General features: G+C 35.8%; 1 protein-coding gene across 1 annotated transcript; it reads right to left on the bottom strand.

Moving 5' to 3' along the window:
* Nucleotides 1-4859: 4859 nt before the first annotated feature.
* On the bottom strand, nucleotides 4860-15945 carry LOC129272019 (uncharacterized). Its single transcript, XM_064106643.1, has 3 exons — nucleotides 15813-15945; nucleotides 14706-14784; nucleotides 4860-8516 (listed from the first exon to the last, which is right to left on the bottom strand). The coding sequence occupies exons 1-3, from the start codon at nucleotides 15940-15942 to the stop codon at nucleotides 7442-7444; spliced, it is 1284 nt and encodes a 427-aa protein (XP_063962713.1). The 5' UTR covers nucleotides 15943-15945; the 3' UTR covers nucleotides 4860-7441.
* Nucleotides 15946-21999: the final 6054 nt, after the last annotated feature.

Raw genomic sequence — 21999 nt, 5'->3', positions numbered from 1 at the left:
TCTCTTCGAGAATTGCAAGCCAGGCATCACCATAGAGCCATCACTCTGCTTCAAAGGCTAGTCTTATACTGCAGACCCTGTTTGCAGCTGCTAAATAACAATTTCGCTCCCAAAAAATTAATAAACAAAAAAAAATATATTCTCTTTCAATTTTGTTTCTTCTAATTTTGCTTCTCAAAGGTGGGGGGGGGGGGGGGCACGGGCCGGCTGTGCACCAGGGACCTGGGAACGATTTTTTCAGTGGGGGTGCTGAAATCTCTCCTCAAAGGTGGGGGGGGGGGGTAGGGGACACAATTGAGTTTTCCATAATTACACACACACACACATACACCTCTAAGGGCACCACATACACACATATATATATATATATATATATATATATATATATATATATATATTATGTATACATACATATATATGACCGTCACTTCTTAGCTTTCTTCTTATAAAAGAACATAGATATATAATTAGATAACTCGAGCGTGAAGCGCGAGCTATTTTTTTGGAGGAAATTTCATGTATTTTGTCCTGAAAATTGAACATTTTGAGCAATGTTTGTGGTCCTGAACAAGATGTAACAAATGATATTTTTTATATACGCTCTGGTCTGATCGAAAATGAAGTGTTATAAGGACTGTTTGCAGTAACCCATTAAGACGATACATAATATCAACAATTAAATAATGCGAGCGCAAAGCGCGAGCTGAAAATTTTGACATTCCGACCTAAATACTGGACATTCTAAGCACTTTTCTAATCATGAATAGGATAGGTATATAACTATACAATTAATGCAAGCGGGAAGCGCGAGCGGAAATAAAAAAGAGATTTCAGACCTAAGAACAGGACATCTTAAGCACTTTTCTAATAATAAAAAGGATAGGTATATAACTATACAATTGATGCTAGCGCGAAGCGCGAGCGGAAATAAAAAAGAGATTTCAGACCTAAAAACGGGACATCTTAAGCACTTTTCTAATCATAAACAGGATAAGTTTATAACTATACAATTGATGCGAGCGCCAAGCGCGAGCGGAAACAAAATTGATATTTCAGATCTATAATCGGGACATTCTATTCATGTTTTGTAAATCAAGAAAATGTTGGGTAATTGGATACATTCTTACATTAATAATGTGAGTGCGAAGCGCGAGCAGAAAATTTTTGATAATTATTCTGATCTGAAACTCCACACTGAATGTAATATGGTTTGAACAGATAAAGAAAAATCAGACGAACATAAGAATAAAGATTTGATCAAAATCCGACAAGGAATATCAAAGTTATTGCATTTTAAAGATTAGCATTATTCCGGTGAAACAGTTTTAAGCATGTCTTCATTATTATTCAATGAGCATACTGATGATGTCATATCCCCACTTTTTCTTTTGTACTTTATTATATAAAATTAGATTTATTCAATATTTTCCCTTCAATAACTAAAAACAGTTGAATTGACAACTGATTTAGTCTATTACATGTAGATATTATTTGCTGCAACTTATTTCATTATAAGGAAGACATATCATTCACACTGGTATGAATAAATGAAACAATTTTGATTCCATGTAATAACATAAGAAACAGGATAGTGGGGATGTGACATCTTCAACCCACATGGGCGGAAATCCGAGAGGGGACAGGGGGACGTGTCCCCCCTACCAAAAAATAGTAGGGGGACACAATATCAAATGTCTCCCCTACTATTTTTGGTACTTCATGGAGAAAAATACATCACTTCACAATCGAAATAATACCTTTTGGACTAAATGACCTTACATTTTGGGTGAAAACCTTTTTTTTTTTTTTGGGGGGGGGGGGGGGGCTTGTCAAATTTTGTAAGGGTTAAAATGACCTTACATTTAGGGTAATCACTTTTTATTTGCTTGTCAAATTTTCCAGGCCCTGGTCCCCCTACCTTTGGGGACAGATTTCCGCCCACGTCAACCCACCTATTTAATATTCATGACGACATGCATATCACTATTATCATAAAATATTGCTAAACTTTAGAATTAAATAACTTAACTATTTGTTATCAGATTTTCATAAAATTGTATTTGATATAAATATTTTCAGCCCGGAGTAGCCCCAAAACAAGCTGCGTATCTGAATAAACATGCGTGCGCGTGTTTAAAGTTAGACCTAGTATCTGCATGGGCATTGTTAATACATTTTTTATTATAAAAATCAATAATGCGAGCGCGAAGCGCGAGCAGAAAATATTTGATATTCCGATCTGAAAAAGGGTGAATTAAAACACTATTTTAAGTACTGTGTCGGAAAATTCTGAAGTGGCGGGGGGGGGGGGGGGGTTACAAAACGTCGTTCATTTTCATTACATTTCTGTCATTTATCAACCTACCACTAGATTTCCAGGAGGTGCTGCCTATGAAAAATAACACATGTAGCACCCCGAAATTTTGGGGGTGCTTCACCCCCAGCACCCCCGCTTCCCAGGGCCATAGGGCAGGGCGAAAAAGACTGTGAAATTTGATTTCTTTTGTCTGACTTGTAATTGTTTATTCAAAACACGGGCGGTCGCGGGCGCGCGTACACTAGATTCGACATAAAACCTGGAAGTTTCAAGTCCAACCACACCCATATCCCATATGTCCCTCCCTGCTATGCTATCAAGCAGTGCGTAAACTATGATTATCACCGCGCGCGACCACGTCTGTATCGGAGTGCCGGAGCTTGATTGACTCGCGTTATAGAAGGGATGTTATTGGATATGTGAAAGACTATACTGTATGTAAATGATTTCCGATTGTCGGATGTGATAATAATGTACATTATAACATATATAAAAAATACAAACTGAAAGGAAACCTGATTTCGTGGGGGTGCTGCCTATGGAAAATAATACACGCAGCACCCCCAGCACCCCCGCTTCCCAGGTCCCTGCTGTGCACCCCCCCCCCGGATCCGCCAGTAATTTCTACCTAAACTTATGACTTGAATTGAAAACAAAAAACTGGAGAGAAAGGGGATTTCCCCCTAATCAGCCTCGTACATGACTATTCAAATAATTCGCTGGAAAGTCAAGCTGACTTTCCAGCGAATGTGCTTTTATGAAATGCAAAGTTGCTAGCATAGCAAGTAAAAGCTGCTATTCTACCAGAGTTGCTATCATAGCAACTTGCTATGATAGCAACTCTTTATGAAATGGGCCCCAGAATAATAAGTAAAAACAACCGTGTTGGGCCTGTGAACGATCAAAATACCTTGGTGTTGATAATGTTACGAACTAGCATTTTGTTCGTTGCCCTGACAAACGGGAAATGTACACCTATATTAACAAGGGGTCTAACCAAAATCAAATAAGACTCGAGGGAGAACTTGTCGCTTGGGCACTCTTCTCGTAAGTACAGTAAGTACACTCTTCTCGTAAGTACAGCATAGAGGGCGCCTGACAGTAGGCAGACCAGTGCTTTTTAGGATCTCCTGATTTTTAGTGAATCTTTATGAATTTTATGAGTATGCAAGATCTTCACGTTGCAATTTGGAAACCAGTTTGTGCATTGTGATGTTCTGACTTTGGAGGACTAGTGTTTGTGACATTTATAACGGATTTTTACGGTTCACATGTTTCCTTCATCAACTGGAACAAGTTCATGAGAGTAAGCAATACACCATATTCTTACATGTACATTTACTCTCTTAACACTGAACTTTGGTGAACCAGTAACCCAGATAAAAATAGATTGCACTGGATCTTCTTTGGAACTTTAATTGTCTGCTTAATCCTTATTGAATAGAAGTGTGCAGTGAGCAGAGCTTAGAGGCCATTGTAATCATGTCCAAGCTCCTTGTAACCTTTGTAGCACTATGTACTATAGTTTATGCGTGTACATCTAATCAAAGTAATAGCTCCATGATCTAATGGTTACTTAACATTCAATGAGTACCCTGGTTTTATGAACTGCACCAAACAACTGCACCACCATAACTACCATGTATCCTATTATCCAAATAGCTGTGCATCCTTCCAGATAGAACTCCTTGTATGTGGGGATATTAACCCCAATTTAGGCCCAGATGAACCGCGTAGCCAGGATTTAATTTTGGAGGGGGCGGTAAGTGCACGCGAAGTGTGCCAAGACTTAGCAAGGAGACATCACCTCTGGACTTAGCGACTTAGCGGAACGCTAAGTAGTTTTTTTTTTTTTTTATATATCATCAAATTCAAATAAAAAGAAGGCGTCTCTTGCGTCTCTAGTACCCTTATCAACTCGAATTCAATTGAATTGCTTGTTTTCAAAATAGATATGAGCTTGTAGATTTGAAATACATGCAAGATTGAAGAATTTATAAATAATTCCTCTTACCGCGCGAAGCTCGGAAGCTAAAACGTTTTTATGAAAATTGAGAACAGAAATGGTATAAGACGCCTACCTTGGTCACATCAGATTTGATTTAGATTTCATTAACTCAAGTTAACTCAAGTCGCAAAACAAAAGGCGGGTATATAAAATGCACGGAGGAAATATTTATTCACGCAAAGCGCGAAGATTTTGATGTCTCATCAAATTCAAATCAAAAGAAAACGACGTTTCCTGCGTCTCGAGTACCCTTATTAACTCAAATTCAATTGACTTGCTGTAATTAAAAGAGAAATGTTTTCGAAAGAAATTATTAGTGCCCCCAAAATGGGAAAAGATTTAGGAATTCAAAATAATTCCTCTTACCGCGAGAAGCGCGGAAGCTAAAACGATTTATAAAAATCGAGCACAGTGGTATAAAATGTGGTATAAATGCCTACCTTGGTCACATCAGATTTGATTTAAATTTCGTTAACTCAAGTTAACTTAAGTCGCATGCAAAACAGAGAAGGAGACGAGTATGCAGGAAGGAAATATTGATTAATTGATTGATTTTATTCGTCAAGAATATCACAGGTGATTGCAATGAAATTTAAGAATACCTTGACAGGATAGCCCATGAAAGCCGAAAGGCTTATTTCCAATGGGGTCATACTGCTAGTATAAAACATCAAACATACATTACTACAACAAGTACAGGAATATGGTAAAAAAATACACATCCACCAGTTAAATAATTTGCAATACCTGAAGCAAACAATAATCTGCCTAATATAAAACAAGTATTATACTTTATAATACCCTACATTATCTACAATACTAAAAACCAACTGTACAAAATGTGTGACAGGCGTTCAAGCTTTGAATTTTAGAAATTTCTCTGAAACTTTAACCTGTTGTAATTTTGACATTACTTAGACTATAACTCGATTAAGAAGAAAAACGAGCTCAAAATGTGAAAGGGATGATGCAAGCTAGATGAGGAACTTAATTTTCCTTTGCCATGCTTTTGTGATTTATTTTGGAAGAAAAAAAAATTGTGTAATTTTGCTCATATTAAGCGCTTCCTTTTGTTTGATTAAGAAACTTCAGTGATATCAAAACTTTAAATAAATGGCACAAAACAAGACAGGAGATGGATGTGCAGCGATATAGAATAAAGTTTCATATCGTACATACTTTTGCATATAGCACGGTACGAATTAAATGCCTCCCTCTTTGAGTAGATATACTTTGCCAAAAATTACTTTCTGAAAAGCGAAAGAAATATCATTTGGGGAGCCGGGAAGTGACAGAAGAGCCGACATTTTTTGTCAATGCAATAATAATAATAAAGAAAAACTTTCATAACATACTCTTTACGCCCATGTATAGTTCATAATTTCTTATACGATTCCCACAGCCGGGAAGTGGAAAAACGGAGTAGAAAAAAGGCGTGGGAAACAATAAGGATAGACGATTTTGATACTTTTCCCGCGCGGAGCGCGCAAGCAAAATTTTGTACGAAGAGCTAGAGAAGATTAACGTTTTGTTTAGGTTTTTTATTCTTGTGACAACAAAGAAGAAGGAAAAACTACAAAGCTATACCTTTCTTCCCTTTTCTCATGTCGCTTTTTCTTTTTCTCCTTTTCCTCTTCTTTTTTTTTCTTATTGGGGGCGTTTTTTTTTTTTTTTTTTTTTTTTTTTGGGGGGGGGGGGGGCCGGGGGGGGGGCGGCTCTCACCGACCCCCTGGCTACGCGCCTGGCCCAGATGACGAAAACCTTAAATATAATATACGCCTTCTGAACTTCATGAACTTCGAGTTCATAGTTATGGCTTCAGATTGTGTTCGGAATACAGTCAAGAACCTACACTTATCAGCTAATCCTACATCTCACCAAGGAAAAAGAGGGGGTAGAAAACTTCTAGCTACTTTGAATAAACTAAAATTTAGAATAATGGTCCTGCTAATGTACTTGGAAAAAATATCATCTTCAACTTGAATAGTATTAATACTGTAGATTATACAAGTAAGTATATTTGTGTTTTATAACTATATTCAGAGAGATTTCTCGAAGATTTTATTTTTTAAAAATACTATTCCCTTGTAATTATAAATTATTGAAGATATACATGTTATATACATATTGATTCTTAGTTTACGTTTGCAATAAACTTTTAAATTTTTGTTTGCATGAATTGTGATTCAATTATGATAAAGGTCAAGTCCACCACAGAAAAATGTTTATTTGAATAAACAGAGAAAAATCAAACTAGCATAATCGATAATGCTGAAAATTTCATCAAAATCGGATGTAAAATAAGAAAGTTATGACATTTTAAAGTTTTGCTTATTTTGCACAAAACAGTTATGTGCACAACTTGGTGACATGCAAATGGGACAGTCGATGATGTCTATCACTCACTATTTCTTTTTGTTTTTATTGTTTGAATTATAAAATATTTCACTTTTTACAGATTTGAAAATATGGACTAACTTGACTGAACCATATAGTATTAAACAATACTAATTCCAGGAATTAATTGTTGTTTCACTTGACAATGAGGAGAAAATTAGAATATTTCATACAATAAAATACAAAAGAAACAGTGAGTGGATAACGTCATCACTCTCCTCATTTGCATATACCAACCAGGATGTGTATATAACTGTTTTGTGAAATTAAGCGATAATCTTTGCATCACTATCCTTTTATAAAAAAAGTTAAATAGAGTTTGTCCAGCTTCGCGATCAACATTGGATACATATTTGGTTGGCACATGAATTAAGTGATCAAAATTTTCAAGATTAGACTTAACGAGCGAAATTTCCTCATTCATGTCATTGTAAATCCTGCTTTTAAAAGTAACTGAAAGATAAGGAAGACATGGATATTGGTACGCCTTTCACTCTCTATGTTCTTTTCATATTTCTGTGAGGACGATGTTTACATCGGTTATGGTTGATAATGGCAGGGTCGGGGCCTGCGGCTGGTGGTGGCCCTTTGTCGCTTGAGCAGCGAATCTACATGATCAATAACATGGAACTGATTTAATGTGTTTTTGATAGGTATATGGATATAAATCTTCAAGATTCAGTTAATATCCAAAGCTCCTTATCTATAACCCTATATCTTTAATGGAGAATTTCATAGCCTAACTTTTGTCTTCTATTCTTCATTCGAAAATATTCTTCTTTTTGACGTTCCATGATGTCAACAGCCTTCTCGTAAATCAAGATATCTTCATATAACGCTTCTCTTACTTCAGCACTATTAAGTAAATCTTGTTTCATCTGTTTAATAGACGTGTTATCCACGTTTTTTCTAACTTGTCCAGTATTTTTCGGGACTGAATATGCAGCCGTGAAATTCCTTTTGAAAGCTTCTCCAAAAAGTTCGAGGGATAACTGATATTCCTCTAAAAGTCCTATTACCCCGAACCAGTTCTCTAGGTTTTCAAGAATGTAGTGTAGAAGTGCACGACGTTGGTCTTTCGTTAATGTTTCTTTGTGTAGAGCCTTTTGTTGGAACCAGCATGCGTCTTCGTGTTTTTTTATGTACGGGATAATATCTCTGGTATGGTTTTGATAGCGCTTGACGTACTCATCAGATCTGGAATCCCTCTTACATGTGTCCGGGAGCATGAGAAGTTGATTGAAGAAGTGACTTCCTTGATGGATCGCCCAAGTAGTGATGGAAACGTCTTTGGGTTTCACCGGTCCACACAGGGTAGGATGAATCTTATAACAGAAATAGTAAGCTGATACAATCCTGTCATACGGATTACGAAGAACCGCCATGTATGTACATGGTCTACCCTTTAGAACATCACATATGCCAAAGCTAAAACCTCCCATGAAAAGTGTAGGTTTGGATGTCCGCCCCTCTTTGATGTAACGGGCGAAGACTTCGGTACAAGTGTCCTTGACGAGTTTTACTCGAGGCATTCCTGCTTTAGTAGAAATCTTACTTAATACAGATTTAGTGGTCGTTCCTCCTGCCTTATGCAGGTGTACGAAGGCAATGTTGCATTTCGAATAATCTTCTCCCAGTCCAAGACTGGTCCCATGAATGTAATAGTTGGGCAAGCCTTTTCTATGTTGCGTGGCATTGGTCAGAAGAGAAAAAGTTAGACTGGCACTTTTGTCGTCCATGAGTTGGTTTAGTGTCCTGGTATTTTCCAATATTCTGACTTGGAAGTCATTCGTTCTTGATGAAAATAAAATGAAGAGAGAAAAATTATAACTTCACTAAAATTGAATTAAAAAATGTTATTTTCGAAATGCCTAAACTCACGTACGTATACATACCTATATGATACATATATTTTATTTTTCAAAATCAATTATCTTTCTCTCTCTTTTTCTCACACTCCACTTCACGTTTGCTGTCTTGAGTTTGGCGCACGTTGATCTAATAAATTCATCAGCTATTAATGAATCATAGGGAAAAAAATCAATTAATTTAGTCGGATATTAGAGTCCCTCTATAGTGTCTTTAATCGCTTAAAGTGATCATTTCACTTTGTTCTAATTTAAAAAATTCACATTTTGGTTCTTGAAAATGGGCTTAACATTAGGCTTATAGTGTAAAAATACCATCCCAAAAGTTTCAAAGTATTATATCCACAGGATCAATTTTAAAACCTTAAAGATGTAAACCAAAGTTTGAAAATAATTGGGAGTTGGTTTCAATGACTATGTGTATACAGTGAACCTGTGCACCACAACACACGAACTCTAGATGGACACAGCATGGCCTACATACAGTGTGTACTAGGTATACACTGAATGTTCAGTGCAGCTAATAGCGTGTGTGTGTAAATAGGAGATACACACAACAGAAGGCAGTCAAAATAGCCAACGGACTTTTTGAATTGGAGTAAACTGGTCATAAGCTTAACCTGTCTACTAGACGGTTCTCAAAATCAAGCTAATAAATTGCTACTTGTATCTAAATTAGAGTTTTTCATTCTATATTGTGGTTTGTTTCAGGGTTTTTTAGGACAAATACATGCACTCATACACATGTTTTGTCTCAGTTTGAGAATTTTTTTAATCAGCTGCTCACAAAGTTAAACGATCCCTTTAAGTTTATTTTCATTTCAAATGCAATCCCGGTGGGCACATTGCTATGAAAAGACGAAGTAGATAAAACGACCGTAAGAAAGGCAACATAATTCAAATTTTCGCTCACAGGGCTTCATCAGGAAATCATGGGCGGAAATCCCAGGGGGGACAGGGGGGACGTGTTCCCCCTACTATTTGTGGTCTTTTATGATGGTAAGAACTACATCATTCAAAATCGAAATAAAACATGTATTTTAGGACCAGATGACCTTACTTTTGGGATGATAACCTTTTTTTTTTTGCTTGTCAAATTTATTTTCGTCAAAATGACCTTAAATTTAGGGTAATAACCTTTTCAAACCTTTTCAAAATTGTCAAATTTTCAAGCCCCTTGTCCCCCTATCTTTTGGGAGAGATTTCCGCCCCTGCAGGAAATGATGAAATTATCAAATCAAAAGCATCATAAATACGCAATGCGCAAAGTGAAAAAGGCAACGCGCTAACAGTTAAAATGTGAAGCGCAGCGGGTCGGTCATAAAGGACATAAATAAAGAGATGAGAAGAGCGAAAAGGAGAGGGGGACCCTTTGGGGGACCTAATCAAACGCACATGAGACAAACGACAATGCATAAAAAGAAAACGAAGAGGGGAAGAGAATGGAAGAGAAATTAAAAAGAGAGGCAAGTAAGAACTAGAGAGTAAGTGGAAATGAAAGAAACAAAGAAAAAAAGTACGCAAGACAAAATAAAAGTAAAAAGACCATCGAGAGAATGGAGTAAAAGAAAAAACAATGAAACAGGGGAAGAGAAAGAAAGGGAAACTAGGAAATGGAAGAACAAGAGAAAGTAGATGCAGATAAAGAGAAGAAGGGACTTCGCGTTTTAACGTTAACGCTTTGTACTTTGCGCACCTCGTAACTATATTATGATACACTTGATTACATAAAAATTTCATCTCATGATGAAGCCCAATGGTCAAAATTCTAATTTGATTTGGTCTCTCTTAGGCTTGTTTTTATTTACTTCGTCTTTTCATTTATACAACCGTATCATATGCATGCAATAATATTGCATATGTATCTGGTCCCGCATCGAGTTTGATTGTATAAATGGATTAATGTATTAATATATGTTTGTTACGCATGTGCATAAGAGTGCTTTTGGCAAGTAAAGTTCGTCACAAAAAAATTGCATTATTTAAATGCACCTTACCCAACTTGTTACCCACACATAATACACACCCACTATAGTACCTCTATCCTAGTCTAGGTGATTATTGAAAGAAAAATGTTCAGAAAATGGTACAAGCATGAAAATTGGCACAAAGGTAGAGTAAGTTATTCTAATCATTTTTAGCAAGGGGTGCCAACGTGAGTTTTCCAAATATAGCAACGGTTACTACATGTAGGTATTTACCTTATAGTAACTGAGCTTAATTGGGCTTGAGGAACAGTTTCACAAGCAATATGTCACATAAATTTTAGTCTAAAGCATATTTCTTTGTATCACATAAGTTTTGATCCATTTATTCATAGCAACGGTTGCTAATGGACCTTTTTCGACAGCAACAATTGCTTATCATAGTTTAGATAATTATAATATACTCAGAAGTGCTCAGAAATTAATTTTGGCCCATAGATTAATTATGTGGTGAATGTTTCCATAGGTAGACCCAATGAGCAGCAAAGCAACGGTTGCTAGGTAACATTTTTCCTCAGTAAACAATACTTATATTTGTGTTTTTATGATTATAATTTCTATGAGCCACCACATCTTTTTTATTTAAACACGAATACATTAATCACAACAACCCAGGAACATGTATACCATGTATACCCGCCCATGATAAGTAACATGTTTTCTGCAACCGATTGTTAAAGGCCGTATATGGTAACATGATTAATGTGATTAAGAGGTACTAATACTAGTAGATGCTTAAAAACATAAAACCTTGCACAAATTAAACTACCGCATGATATGTTTTTTAATAAAAAAAAACCCGGTGTCTATGGGTTCCATCATTAGCATAGTAATACTTGTTGCATGTTAGAAAACTCACGTTAAAACCAATCTTTCTCCTTTTCGAACCATAATTATTAGGGATTAACCTAAACATAATTATGTAAAAGATCAATCATTGATTAAATTATTTGGCGTCTTTAGTAAACGGTAATTTGTTAATGTTTGTTACTACTATATAGCTACATACTTATCATTGAATGATAATATACCTCATGATTACTTATCTGAGCGAGTGACAATAAAGGTAGAACATTGATCGACATTTGTATCATCGAGAATTAAAAGTCTAGAAACTGTTGACATGCTGGAAATTTGTGGCTATCTATTTTCCAAGGGGACCCTATTAATCTCTTTTAATATTCTGTATACCTACAAATGCTCTTGGAAAGAAATCCACAAAATAAACATTTAACGAGAGGTCACTTTTGCAGAAGAGCTCACTAGAAAGTCATGGGCTCTTACAACCTAAACATCTCTGATCTTGGAGAGGTGAAAGAATGACCGCCAAGAATTTATTCAGTCAACTAAGTTTAAAATCATTTCAAACACAAAAATCTCGCTAGAATGTAATTTCCAAATGAGTGCCTGCATGGATACCATTTTATCCCTTGCTAACAGTAGTCGGTCGCTTGAAAGGCCTTGGTTTTACCCCTCCCTTCCGTAGCCTGCAATGAAGATCATATTAGATGTTGTTTGAAGTCACTTCAAGCACTCACTCCTGAAGACGGACAGTCAACCTTCCCGAAACGTCGAGTCTCTCTACTGCTTCTACTCATCATCTCTGCTCGCCGACTCAAGCCAGCATCTCCTCATCCATGCGCACCCTACTACTCAAGCTGTTTTTCAACTCATCAATCTCCTCTGGTTTACAGTCCTTTTCAGGACTACATTCAAGAAAAGAATACTCTACTCTCAAATCTCCACTTTCTCGCCTATCCATTTCTTTTATTCTTCTTCTATCCACTGTTTCACACTCCACATGGTGTACCATAAACCACATCAGCGATTAAGATCATATTAGTTCTCCATGCTGTTCCCGGACCTAATGCTACGTGCAGGAGTTGATTTTGACCTGTCAGTTCCGTCTCTTGGATCAATCCTGCGCAGCTCCGGGATCTATCATGAGGCGAAAGATCTTGCCAGAGTTGATTTAGACCAGTCACTTCAATTTCGAGGCATATTGGCCTGGATCATTCAGCTTTATGATTGATCTATGACGACTCAATCATGTAGAAGTTGATTTGGATCTGTCTGTTCTGTTTCCAGGTGTTTTGACCTGGATCAGTCCTGCAGCTCCAGGATTTATCATCACGTCAAAGATTTCGCAAGAGTTGATTTGGGCCGGTCAGTTCTGTTTCAGGCGTGTTGGCCTGGGGCCTGCAGCTCCGTGATCTATCAAGACTTGAAAGCTCTTGCAGAAGTTGATTTTAACCTTTCAGTTCCGATTGCAGCTTTTTGACTGGGATCATGCAGCTTGAAGATCTATCATGACTTTTAATATCTTGCAGGACTATGCGAAGCTGACTTTGTCACATACATGTCAGGCACTTGTAATATCAGGTTGCCATGGCTGGACGTGATCCATACTCGGCCACAGAACAGTAGCATTAAGTTATTTGCTTCTTCCTTCCATATGCCTCCAATACTTCTTGGCATGTTTGATTCTGCTGATGGCACTATCATTTTGTCTTGCAATATAATGTCCTTATGGGAAGAAATGTTTCTTACACTTTTGATTGATGAAAAATTCATCTTTACATTGAATAGGACGATGACTGTAACTTTCTTTATGTATTCCTCTATTGCCTCTAATATCCTTTGTCGAGCATAATGCATGCTTTACAGTGGCTTTGCTTTCCCCTACTAATGATTAACCAAGACAGTCTTAACTTAATTTTTTTGACAAAATATATGACCGAATTTTAGAAGGCATGTGCGACATATCAAATGTACGTTCGATTCATTCGCTACAATCGTACCTGAAGTCCCAAGCTATTGGAAAATGTACAGTTGTACATTATTCATCTTCATCTAGAAATTATTGTAAAATACCTGTAAATTATGCAAATGACTCTACTGCCCAGCATTATTATCAAATAAAAAAGATACATGCAGTGGCAATTGCTTCTCAATCTTAAGTAAACTATAGATGCTGAAATATAATGGGCAATTAAAAAAGTAATCTCAAGCAGGTTTGAAGATAAACCAACACCTTTACACTGCTTTCTACTTTCCAACCATACTTTTTGATGATCTGGTACAATGTATTGCAGTCTACTGCTTCATCTTCATGATTTGTAGGATGCGGTGTTAGAAATTAGTGTCAATAAGGCCTACAGAGATTTTCATTTCTCTCAAAAGATTGTGTTGTATAATCACCAAAATGTACTGCTTCGTTATAAATTCACAATTAGTGCACGTACATTCAACGATGCTCGGGGCTGTTTCATGTCTGCTGTCCATGCTTCAATGCTACATAGGGAACATGCAGTCAATGATGACTGGGGCTGTTTCAGGTCTACTGTACATGCTTTTGAAGTCAGTTAATAATATAAAAATGTGTGTGGGCATTACTCAAAGTTCAGTGTATTTCCCAGTGTCCCATGCTACATACACTACATTAAGTGACTACAATACACTGTGATCATTTTCATAACAGGAGAGATCCTATATAATTGTTTAATAGTAAGCACATTTAATGACCCACTAATGATTTTTTTTCTGTGTGTTAGCTGTGTCATGTATGAGTAAAAAGTATGAAGAAAAATAAGGAAATTAAGTGCACCGAAATTAGGTTTGTTACCTATATACAATTATTATGCAGATAATTTTTTGGACTGCACCTGAACTCATGAGATATTTTCTAAATTCCAAGTTTCATACTTTGACCAATGTTATAACTATATTCTCATTAAAATATTATGTCCAGATGTTTTGTATTCAGGGATATTATCAATAGTTTCTTTAGAAAATACGTTGCTTAGCAACTGTTGCTATACATGGTTGAAATGATACTTGATATGTGATTGTGAAATTGGCGCTTAGAAGTCAAAATATAGTTTTAAAATTTAGATAACACACCATTGATGGTTGCTAAGGTTAATAAGTTACCTAGCAACTGTTGCTATACAAGAAGAGATCAGGTTGGCACCCCCAGCTAAAAATGTTGAGCACCAATTACTCCACCTGTCAGCCATATTTCACGCTTGTACCATAATCTGAACAATTCTTGCTATATTTTGCACCGATCATCCTGACTATCTGTCTCTCACGTGACACAAACACACACACCCATACTCTTGACTTACCCTCTATTGTTTTCATTGTTATACCAGGTAGCTACAGGGTCAGGAGAATACATTTCGTTCCTGCTCTGCATCCAAGTACCTGATTAAAGTGATTGTTTATAATATTTAGATTAGAAAAATATATTTCTGAAACCTGAAAATAGTGTGCATATTAGGGGAAGTAGTCAAAGTTAATGGCAGGTACGTTCGCAAAGAGCGAGCGCATTAGCCTTGTTGTATATTTTGTCCGTTTTTTGAAAGCCCCTGCAACCCACAGTCAGGTTTATTTACACACCAACAAAAATGTGATGTGAATGAAAAGAAAATATCCAACAAGCATAACACTGAAAATTTCATCAAAATCGGATGCAAAATAGGAAAGTTACGACATGTTAAAGTTTCGCTTAATTTCACAAAACGGTTATATGCACATCGTGATCGGTATGCGAATGAGGAGACTAATGACGTCATCCACTCACTATTTTTTTTGTATTTTATTATATGAAATATTTTAATTTTCTCCTAAATGTCAAGTGAAACAATGATTAATTCCTGAATTAATTAATCCCTGAACATGTGGAATTAGCATTGTTTAATACTAAATGGTTTAAGCAAGTTGGTCCTTATTGTCAAATCTGTAAAAAAAAACAATAAAAAAAAAAAAAAAAAAAAATAGTGAGGAAGGGACACCATCGACTGTCTCAATTGCTTGACACTGAATTGTGCATACCACTGTTTTGTAAAAAAATAAGTGAAACTTAAAAATTTCGTAACTTTCTTTTTTTACGTCCGATTTTGATGAAATTTTCAGCACTGTGCTAGTTTGATTTTTCTCTATTTATTCTAATCAGCATTTTCTGGGGTGGACTTTACCTTTAAATTGATGCACAATGCTGACATGAAAATAATTTTCCACTTGCTGTGTATCACTCCTTGAAAAAGAAAGCTCAGATCATTTTCAGCAGTGACAAACATGTATGTCAGTTATAGTCAGCCTCACTAATATTTTAAATTAGACAACGGTATATAACTTCTCACAGCTCGGCACATGCTCCCAATGATAATAATGATGACGATAATAATGATAATAATGGACGAAAAAGTTCAAAAAGTGAGCTTTGAATTTACCGGAAATGGAATAGATGACGATTATTGAAGCAACTGAAAGAATGACCAGTATCTCTCTCTGGGATAGGTGACCTCTTATCAATCGGCAATTATCGGCAGCATTAGATTGATCCATCGTGCTTCGTGCCATGTAGGAGTCTGTCAAATGAAAGGATAATGAAATATTACATATATTCATATATTACATAGGTTATGTAGATTCGAATCAGTGATAGGTCAATACGCCATCACGTGACCATAGCTGCGAGGATCGCATTTGTTATATTCTAGGTTTTGACGTCACCTCAGGGAATATACTGCATTATATCCTACATAGAGTAAATCCTGTATAGTGATTGGTTCAAGTAGCATCATGTGACCGAATATATTTCAACTATGATGTTGCGTGACGTCAGACCTCGATATATTTTTGGATATACCGAGGTCTGACGTCATCATTTCGCAAAACTGGATATTTTGCTATCGATATTCGTCGATCGATCGCTTAATTTTGGTACTGAGCTTGCGCGGCCGCCGCGCCGCGGTGAAAGGTCGTCGATCAGCTGTGCATGTAAACATAAACAACAATGGCTGCGCCCAGTGACGAGCCGAGATTCAATCTCGTTGAAGATGGGGATTTGGAGGATTTTATTGCCTCGACAGATTCGGAGAATACGAAAAAACAGATCAAGTATGGGTTGGCAATTTTCAACGAATACTGCACTATCATCAACGTTAATTATGAAGATCTCAACAACGCTGAACTGGATAAACTGTTGTCGCGAATGTGAATATTATACAGATATTGCTTATCTAGAGTTTGAATATAACATTTCCTCTCCCAGAATACTGCACTATCATCAACGTTAATTATGAAGATCTCAACAACGCTGAACTGGATAAACTGTTGTCGCGAATGTGAATATTATACAGATATTGCTTATCTAGAGTTTGAATATAACATTTCCTCTCCCAGAATACTGCACTATCATCAACGTTAATTATGAAGATCTCAACAACGCTGAACTGGATAAACTGTTGTCGAGAATGTGAATATTATACAGATATTGCTTATCTAGAGTTTGAATATAACATTTCCTCTCCCAGACGGAGTTATATTAAATATAGCTTCGGAGGGGAGTTGAAATGTTATTTATTAAAACGATAGACCAGGCAATATCTGTTATATTATATAGTCTATGTTGATTCGCCATCAGAAATTGCATTCATCATCTGGCTCAAACCCGAAATTCTTGCTACAGCTCTGATCCATCTACGTCATAATAGATTTTTTTTTAATACATCAAGCGTGTTCTTCATGCAATCGACGCGTTAACATTAGCGCGTACATTAAATAAACTACCTTGTTACGCAACTTGTATGCAGCGAGTGACGTCACCTTAGTGAATATAACGCCGCAATTGAAAATACAATAATCAAATATACCATGCACTGAGAAGTACCAGGTGAAATTATGGATTCCTCGGTGGCAGGAATAGTACTATTTTTTGAGGGGCTGCGCCCCTCAAAAAATAGTGACAAATGTGACAAATTCAGCTGCGCTTCGTCCTGCAAGATCTTTTAGGTCATGATAGATCTTGAAGCTGCAGGATCCCAGTCAAAACACCTGCAATCGGAACTGACAGGTCAAAATCAACTTCTACGAGAGCTTTCAAGTCATGATTGGTCACGGAGCTGCATGATCCAAGCCAACACGCCAGAAACAGAACTGACCGGTCCAAATCAACTCTTGCGAGATCTTTGACGTGATGAATACTGGAGCTGCAGGAGTAATCCAGGTCAAAACACCTGAAAACAGAACAGACATGTCCAAATAAACTTCTGCAGGATTGAGTCGAGATAGATCAATCATATAGCTGCAGGATCAGGATCGATCCAGGCCAAAATGCCTCGAAATGGAACTGACCGGTCTAAATCAAGTCTATTAAACAGATCTTTCACTACGTGATAGATCCCGGAACTGCGCAAGATTGATACAAGTCAAAACACCTGGAGACGGAACTGACAAGTCAAAATCAACTCCTGCACGTAGCATTAGGTTCGGGGACAGCACGGAAAACTAATATCTTCATTGCAGGCTACGGAAGGGAGGGATAAAAACCAAGGGCTTTCAAGTGACCGACTACTGTCAGCGAGGGATAAAACGGTATCCGTGCAAGCAAAATTACATTCTGGCGAGATTTTGGTGTTTGAAATGATTTTAAACTTAGTTGGCTAAATCAATTCTTGGCGGTCATTCTTTCACCTCTCCAAGATCAGAGATGTTTAGGTTGTAAGAACCCATGGCCTTCTGGTGAGTTCTTGTAACCGTTCTTCTACAAGAGTGACCTCTCGTTAAACGTTTATTTTGTGGAATTCTTTCCAAGGGCATTTGTAGGTATACAGGGCCCCCTTGGAAAATGGATAGCCACAAATTTACAGAATGTCAACGGTTTTTATAGACTTTTGATTCTCGATGATACAAGTGTCGATCAGTTCTACTTTTATTGTCAATCGCTCAGATAAATAAGCATGAAGTCTATTATCATTCATTGATTAGTATGTAACTATATAGTAATAACAAACAACAAATAACCCTTTACTATGAAAGACACTAAATAATTCAATCAATGATGGATCTTTTACATATTTATGTTTAGTGATTATGGTTTCCAAATGGAGAAAGATTGGTTTTAAGGTGGGTTTTCTAACATACAACAAGTATTATTATGCCAATGATGTGGAACCCATAGACATCGTTTTTGGAAAGATAAACCATATCATGAGGTTGTTTATTTTCTGTACGTTTTTTTAAGCATCTACTAGTATTACGACCTCTTAAAGGCATTAATAATCTTACCATACGGCCTTTAACAATCGGTTGCAGAAAACACGTTACTTAGCAACTAGTACTTATCATTAACGGGTAAACATGTTATACATGTTCCTGGGTTGTTGTGATTAATGTGTTAATGCTTAAAGAGAAAAAAATGTGGTGGCTTATAGAAAATATAAGCATAAAACATTCTATAAGTATTGGTTATTGAGGAAAACTGTTACCTAGCAACCGTTGCGTTGGTGCTCATTGAGTCTACCTATTGAAACATTCATCACATAAGGAATCTATGGGCCAAAATTAATTTCTGAGCTCTTCTGAGTAAGCTGTAATGATTTCAACTATGATAAACATTTGTTGCTATCGAAAAGGTCCCTTAGCAACCGTTGCTATGAATAAATGGATCAAAACTGTTGTGATACAAATAATTAAGCTTAAGATTAAAATTTATGTAACATATTGCTTGTGAAACTGTTCCTCAAGCCTAATAAAGCTCAGTTACTGAGGTAAATATGTTATCTAGTAACCGTTGCAATATTTGGGAAACTCAAGTTGGCACCCCCTGCTAAAATGTTTAGGATAACTTACTCTACCTTTGTGCCAATTTTCATGCTTGTACCATTTTCTGAACATTTTTTAACAATCACCTAGACTATATTGGTTGCTAACTGGTGTCACTGTTAATCCTCTTCCTATTCACAGCTTTCAGACTTTTCAGATGTTAACGTTGATATATTAAAAAAAATCCCTAACATCTTCCTTGTATTCCCTAGCATAAAGGTGGGTATAAAATGATTTTATTTTATTGAAGACTTCTTTCTTATTTTCAATAATTTCTCCGTCAACCTTAACCAATTTTGTTATAGTACTTTTTTTCTTGTTAGACTGTAAGACTAAAGTTGACTAAAATACCTTGTATCTCTTTCTCCACTTTCGTACCATGTCGCAAGAGACCGAAGCTTAATTCCTTCATTAATGTTATCATAACTGTCTGCAAGTTATTTCTCTTTCTTTTAAAGTCATTCCTTATCTACTGCATTTACGCAACTACTTTCGAAACATTCAAATTCCTATTCAAGAAATTCTTTTAAAATCTTTTTCTTAAGCCAATTTTTTCTAAAAAGTTCTTGTGAAAGACATCATTTTCATTTTCTAATAATCCCATAGAACTTTTCTATCTTTTATTTCTGTTTTTGTTTTCTCCTTTAAGTATTTCCATTTTCATCTTTTTCACATTTTTTACATTACCACAAAAGGTTATTATTAAATTTCCAATGAGAGCCATTCTTTTTATGCATTTCCTTTTCAGTTTTATCATACAATAACAAAAAATATAACTGAATGGTCAGGAGCTGGAATGGATAGGTATCTATAGCTAGAGATAAAATTTGCACCTAATAACTTAATTTACTAAATCATCTGATATTAGCCAATGATCTAATCTGCTATGCATAAACAGATTATTTTTAGTGAAGGTAGATTGTCTTTTCAGTGGATTTCTCCCCCTCCACATTTCTACCAATGGTAGCTCCTCCATATTTTGTTTTACTTCTTTACTAACCGTGTCATGTAAATTTTGTTTCACAATTCCATTTTAATCTAATTCAGAATTCATAATAACATTAAAATCTCCTCCCATTAAAACAGGTTTGTTACAACTATTGATTTTTTCAAATTTTTTAATGCAAATCCTTTACAAAATTGATTTGATGATTTTCTTTGTCCCTCGTCGGTAAATATACATTACAAAGGGTCATTTTATGTCCTTCGTCATCTTGTATTGTATCTATAAGTTTAAAGTCTAGCGAGGTTTTAATGAGAATAAGTACACCTCTCCTGTGATTGGATCCATAACTATAGTAATATGACCCATCGCACTTCATCTAAACTCTATATCTTATGTACTATACGTCTCCTGTAAAAAAAATCATCCCCTTTTTCTTTGCACCATGTAAATATTCGCCCCCTTTTTGCGCATTCTCTAATTCCTTTAACATTAATACCGTGTTTACACTTTTTTTTTATCTTTAAACCTCTTTCGAGGGACTTTATTTACATCTCTATAATACAATTTACAAATCACAAAGTATATACAGTAATCAAATTAATCAATCAATAAATGAGTTCCAGCAATTTGTCAATTTCTTTTGTATTCTTATTTTTGGTAACATATTTTGAACTTAAATACCATCTCAGTTTCATTGATTGATTGAAGGATTTTATTGAAAATATCCATTCTCGCAGTCCAAAGACTGAATTGCAATGGTTACAATGTATGTACAAGATAAAATAAAGGATACAATTAAACATTTGGTTCGAAAAATAAATAGTAAATGAAATAGTTACATGCATGCACAATTGAAAGTAGTACTTTTTGGAACAATTATTAATAAGAAATAAAAGTGTATTCACTGGGAATGACAATGCAATCTAGGAAGTATGATATTACTAGAAAGTTATTAAAATTGAATATTATTATACAAGAATGCTTGTATTTTGAAATTGGTTGTTTGTAGATTGATATTGCACAGGTTTAAAATAAAATTGAATGATCTGGGTTAATATATGGTAAAAATAAAATCAAACTAAAGTCATGCAATCTCTACTCAAATTGTGATAAAATTAATATCATTCATGATTAAACGTAATCAAATATAAATCGTACTAATTCAGTGATTAAACAAAATATGCAATTGGGAATATATTAAGTAAAATATTTTAATTGAATATTACAACATTTAATAAAGAATGCTCCTGTATTGAAATTGGTAAATAAATATTGATATTGCACACGATCAAAATACAAAGAAACATAAAATGAATATAAATAAATACCTTATTCACAATTGTGTAAACATTCAATGAATAGTAAAACGACGACATTATTAAAATTCTGAGTACTAAGAAGATCCAATAACACGGAGATAACTGATCTGTCCATTCGATTCACATAAAATTCAAAAAGAAAGAACATGGGCCTAGTAAGTAAAATGTTGATTTAGAGTCTTAACCAAGTAAGGAAGAGTGCTATTTCGTAGTCTTTCTGTTCGGCATTTAAAGTCTCTCAATCTCTCACTGTGCCTCAACTTTCGGTTCATACTTTGCATGTCCGGCAGCCAATCACGGAAATGTATGTAGAGTGATTCAGCGAATCGTAGGCATAGGTGTTCTCTTCTCTCACTGAGCGATTGAAGGTCCGAGATCTGGAGAGCATGCTCGTAGCTTTGATATCGATCATGGAAGATAATACGGAGTGCCCTCTTCTGGACTCGTTCGATATCACTGGCCTGCTCCGACGTGATTGATGAGTGCCACACAGGAACACAATATTCAAGTACAGGTCGAATATAGCATGTGTATACAGTCAAGAGG

This window comes from Lytechinus pictus, chromosome 11 (assembly GCF_037042905.1).
Source record: "Lytechinus pictus isolate F3 Inbred chromosome 11, Lp3.0, whole genome shotgun sequence".
Classification (NCBI taxonomy): Eukaryota; Metazoa; Echinodermata; class Echinoidea; order Temnopleuroida; family Toxopneustidae; genus Lytechinus; species Lytechinus pictus.
The sequence above is the reverse complement of the archived record's forward strand: the minus strand, read 5'-3'. Positions and strand labels throughout refer to the sequence as shown.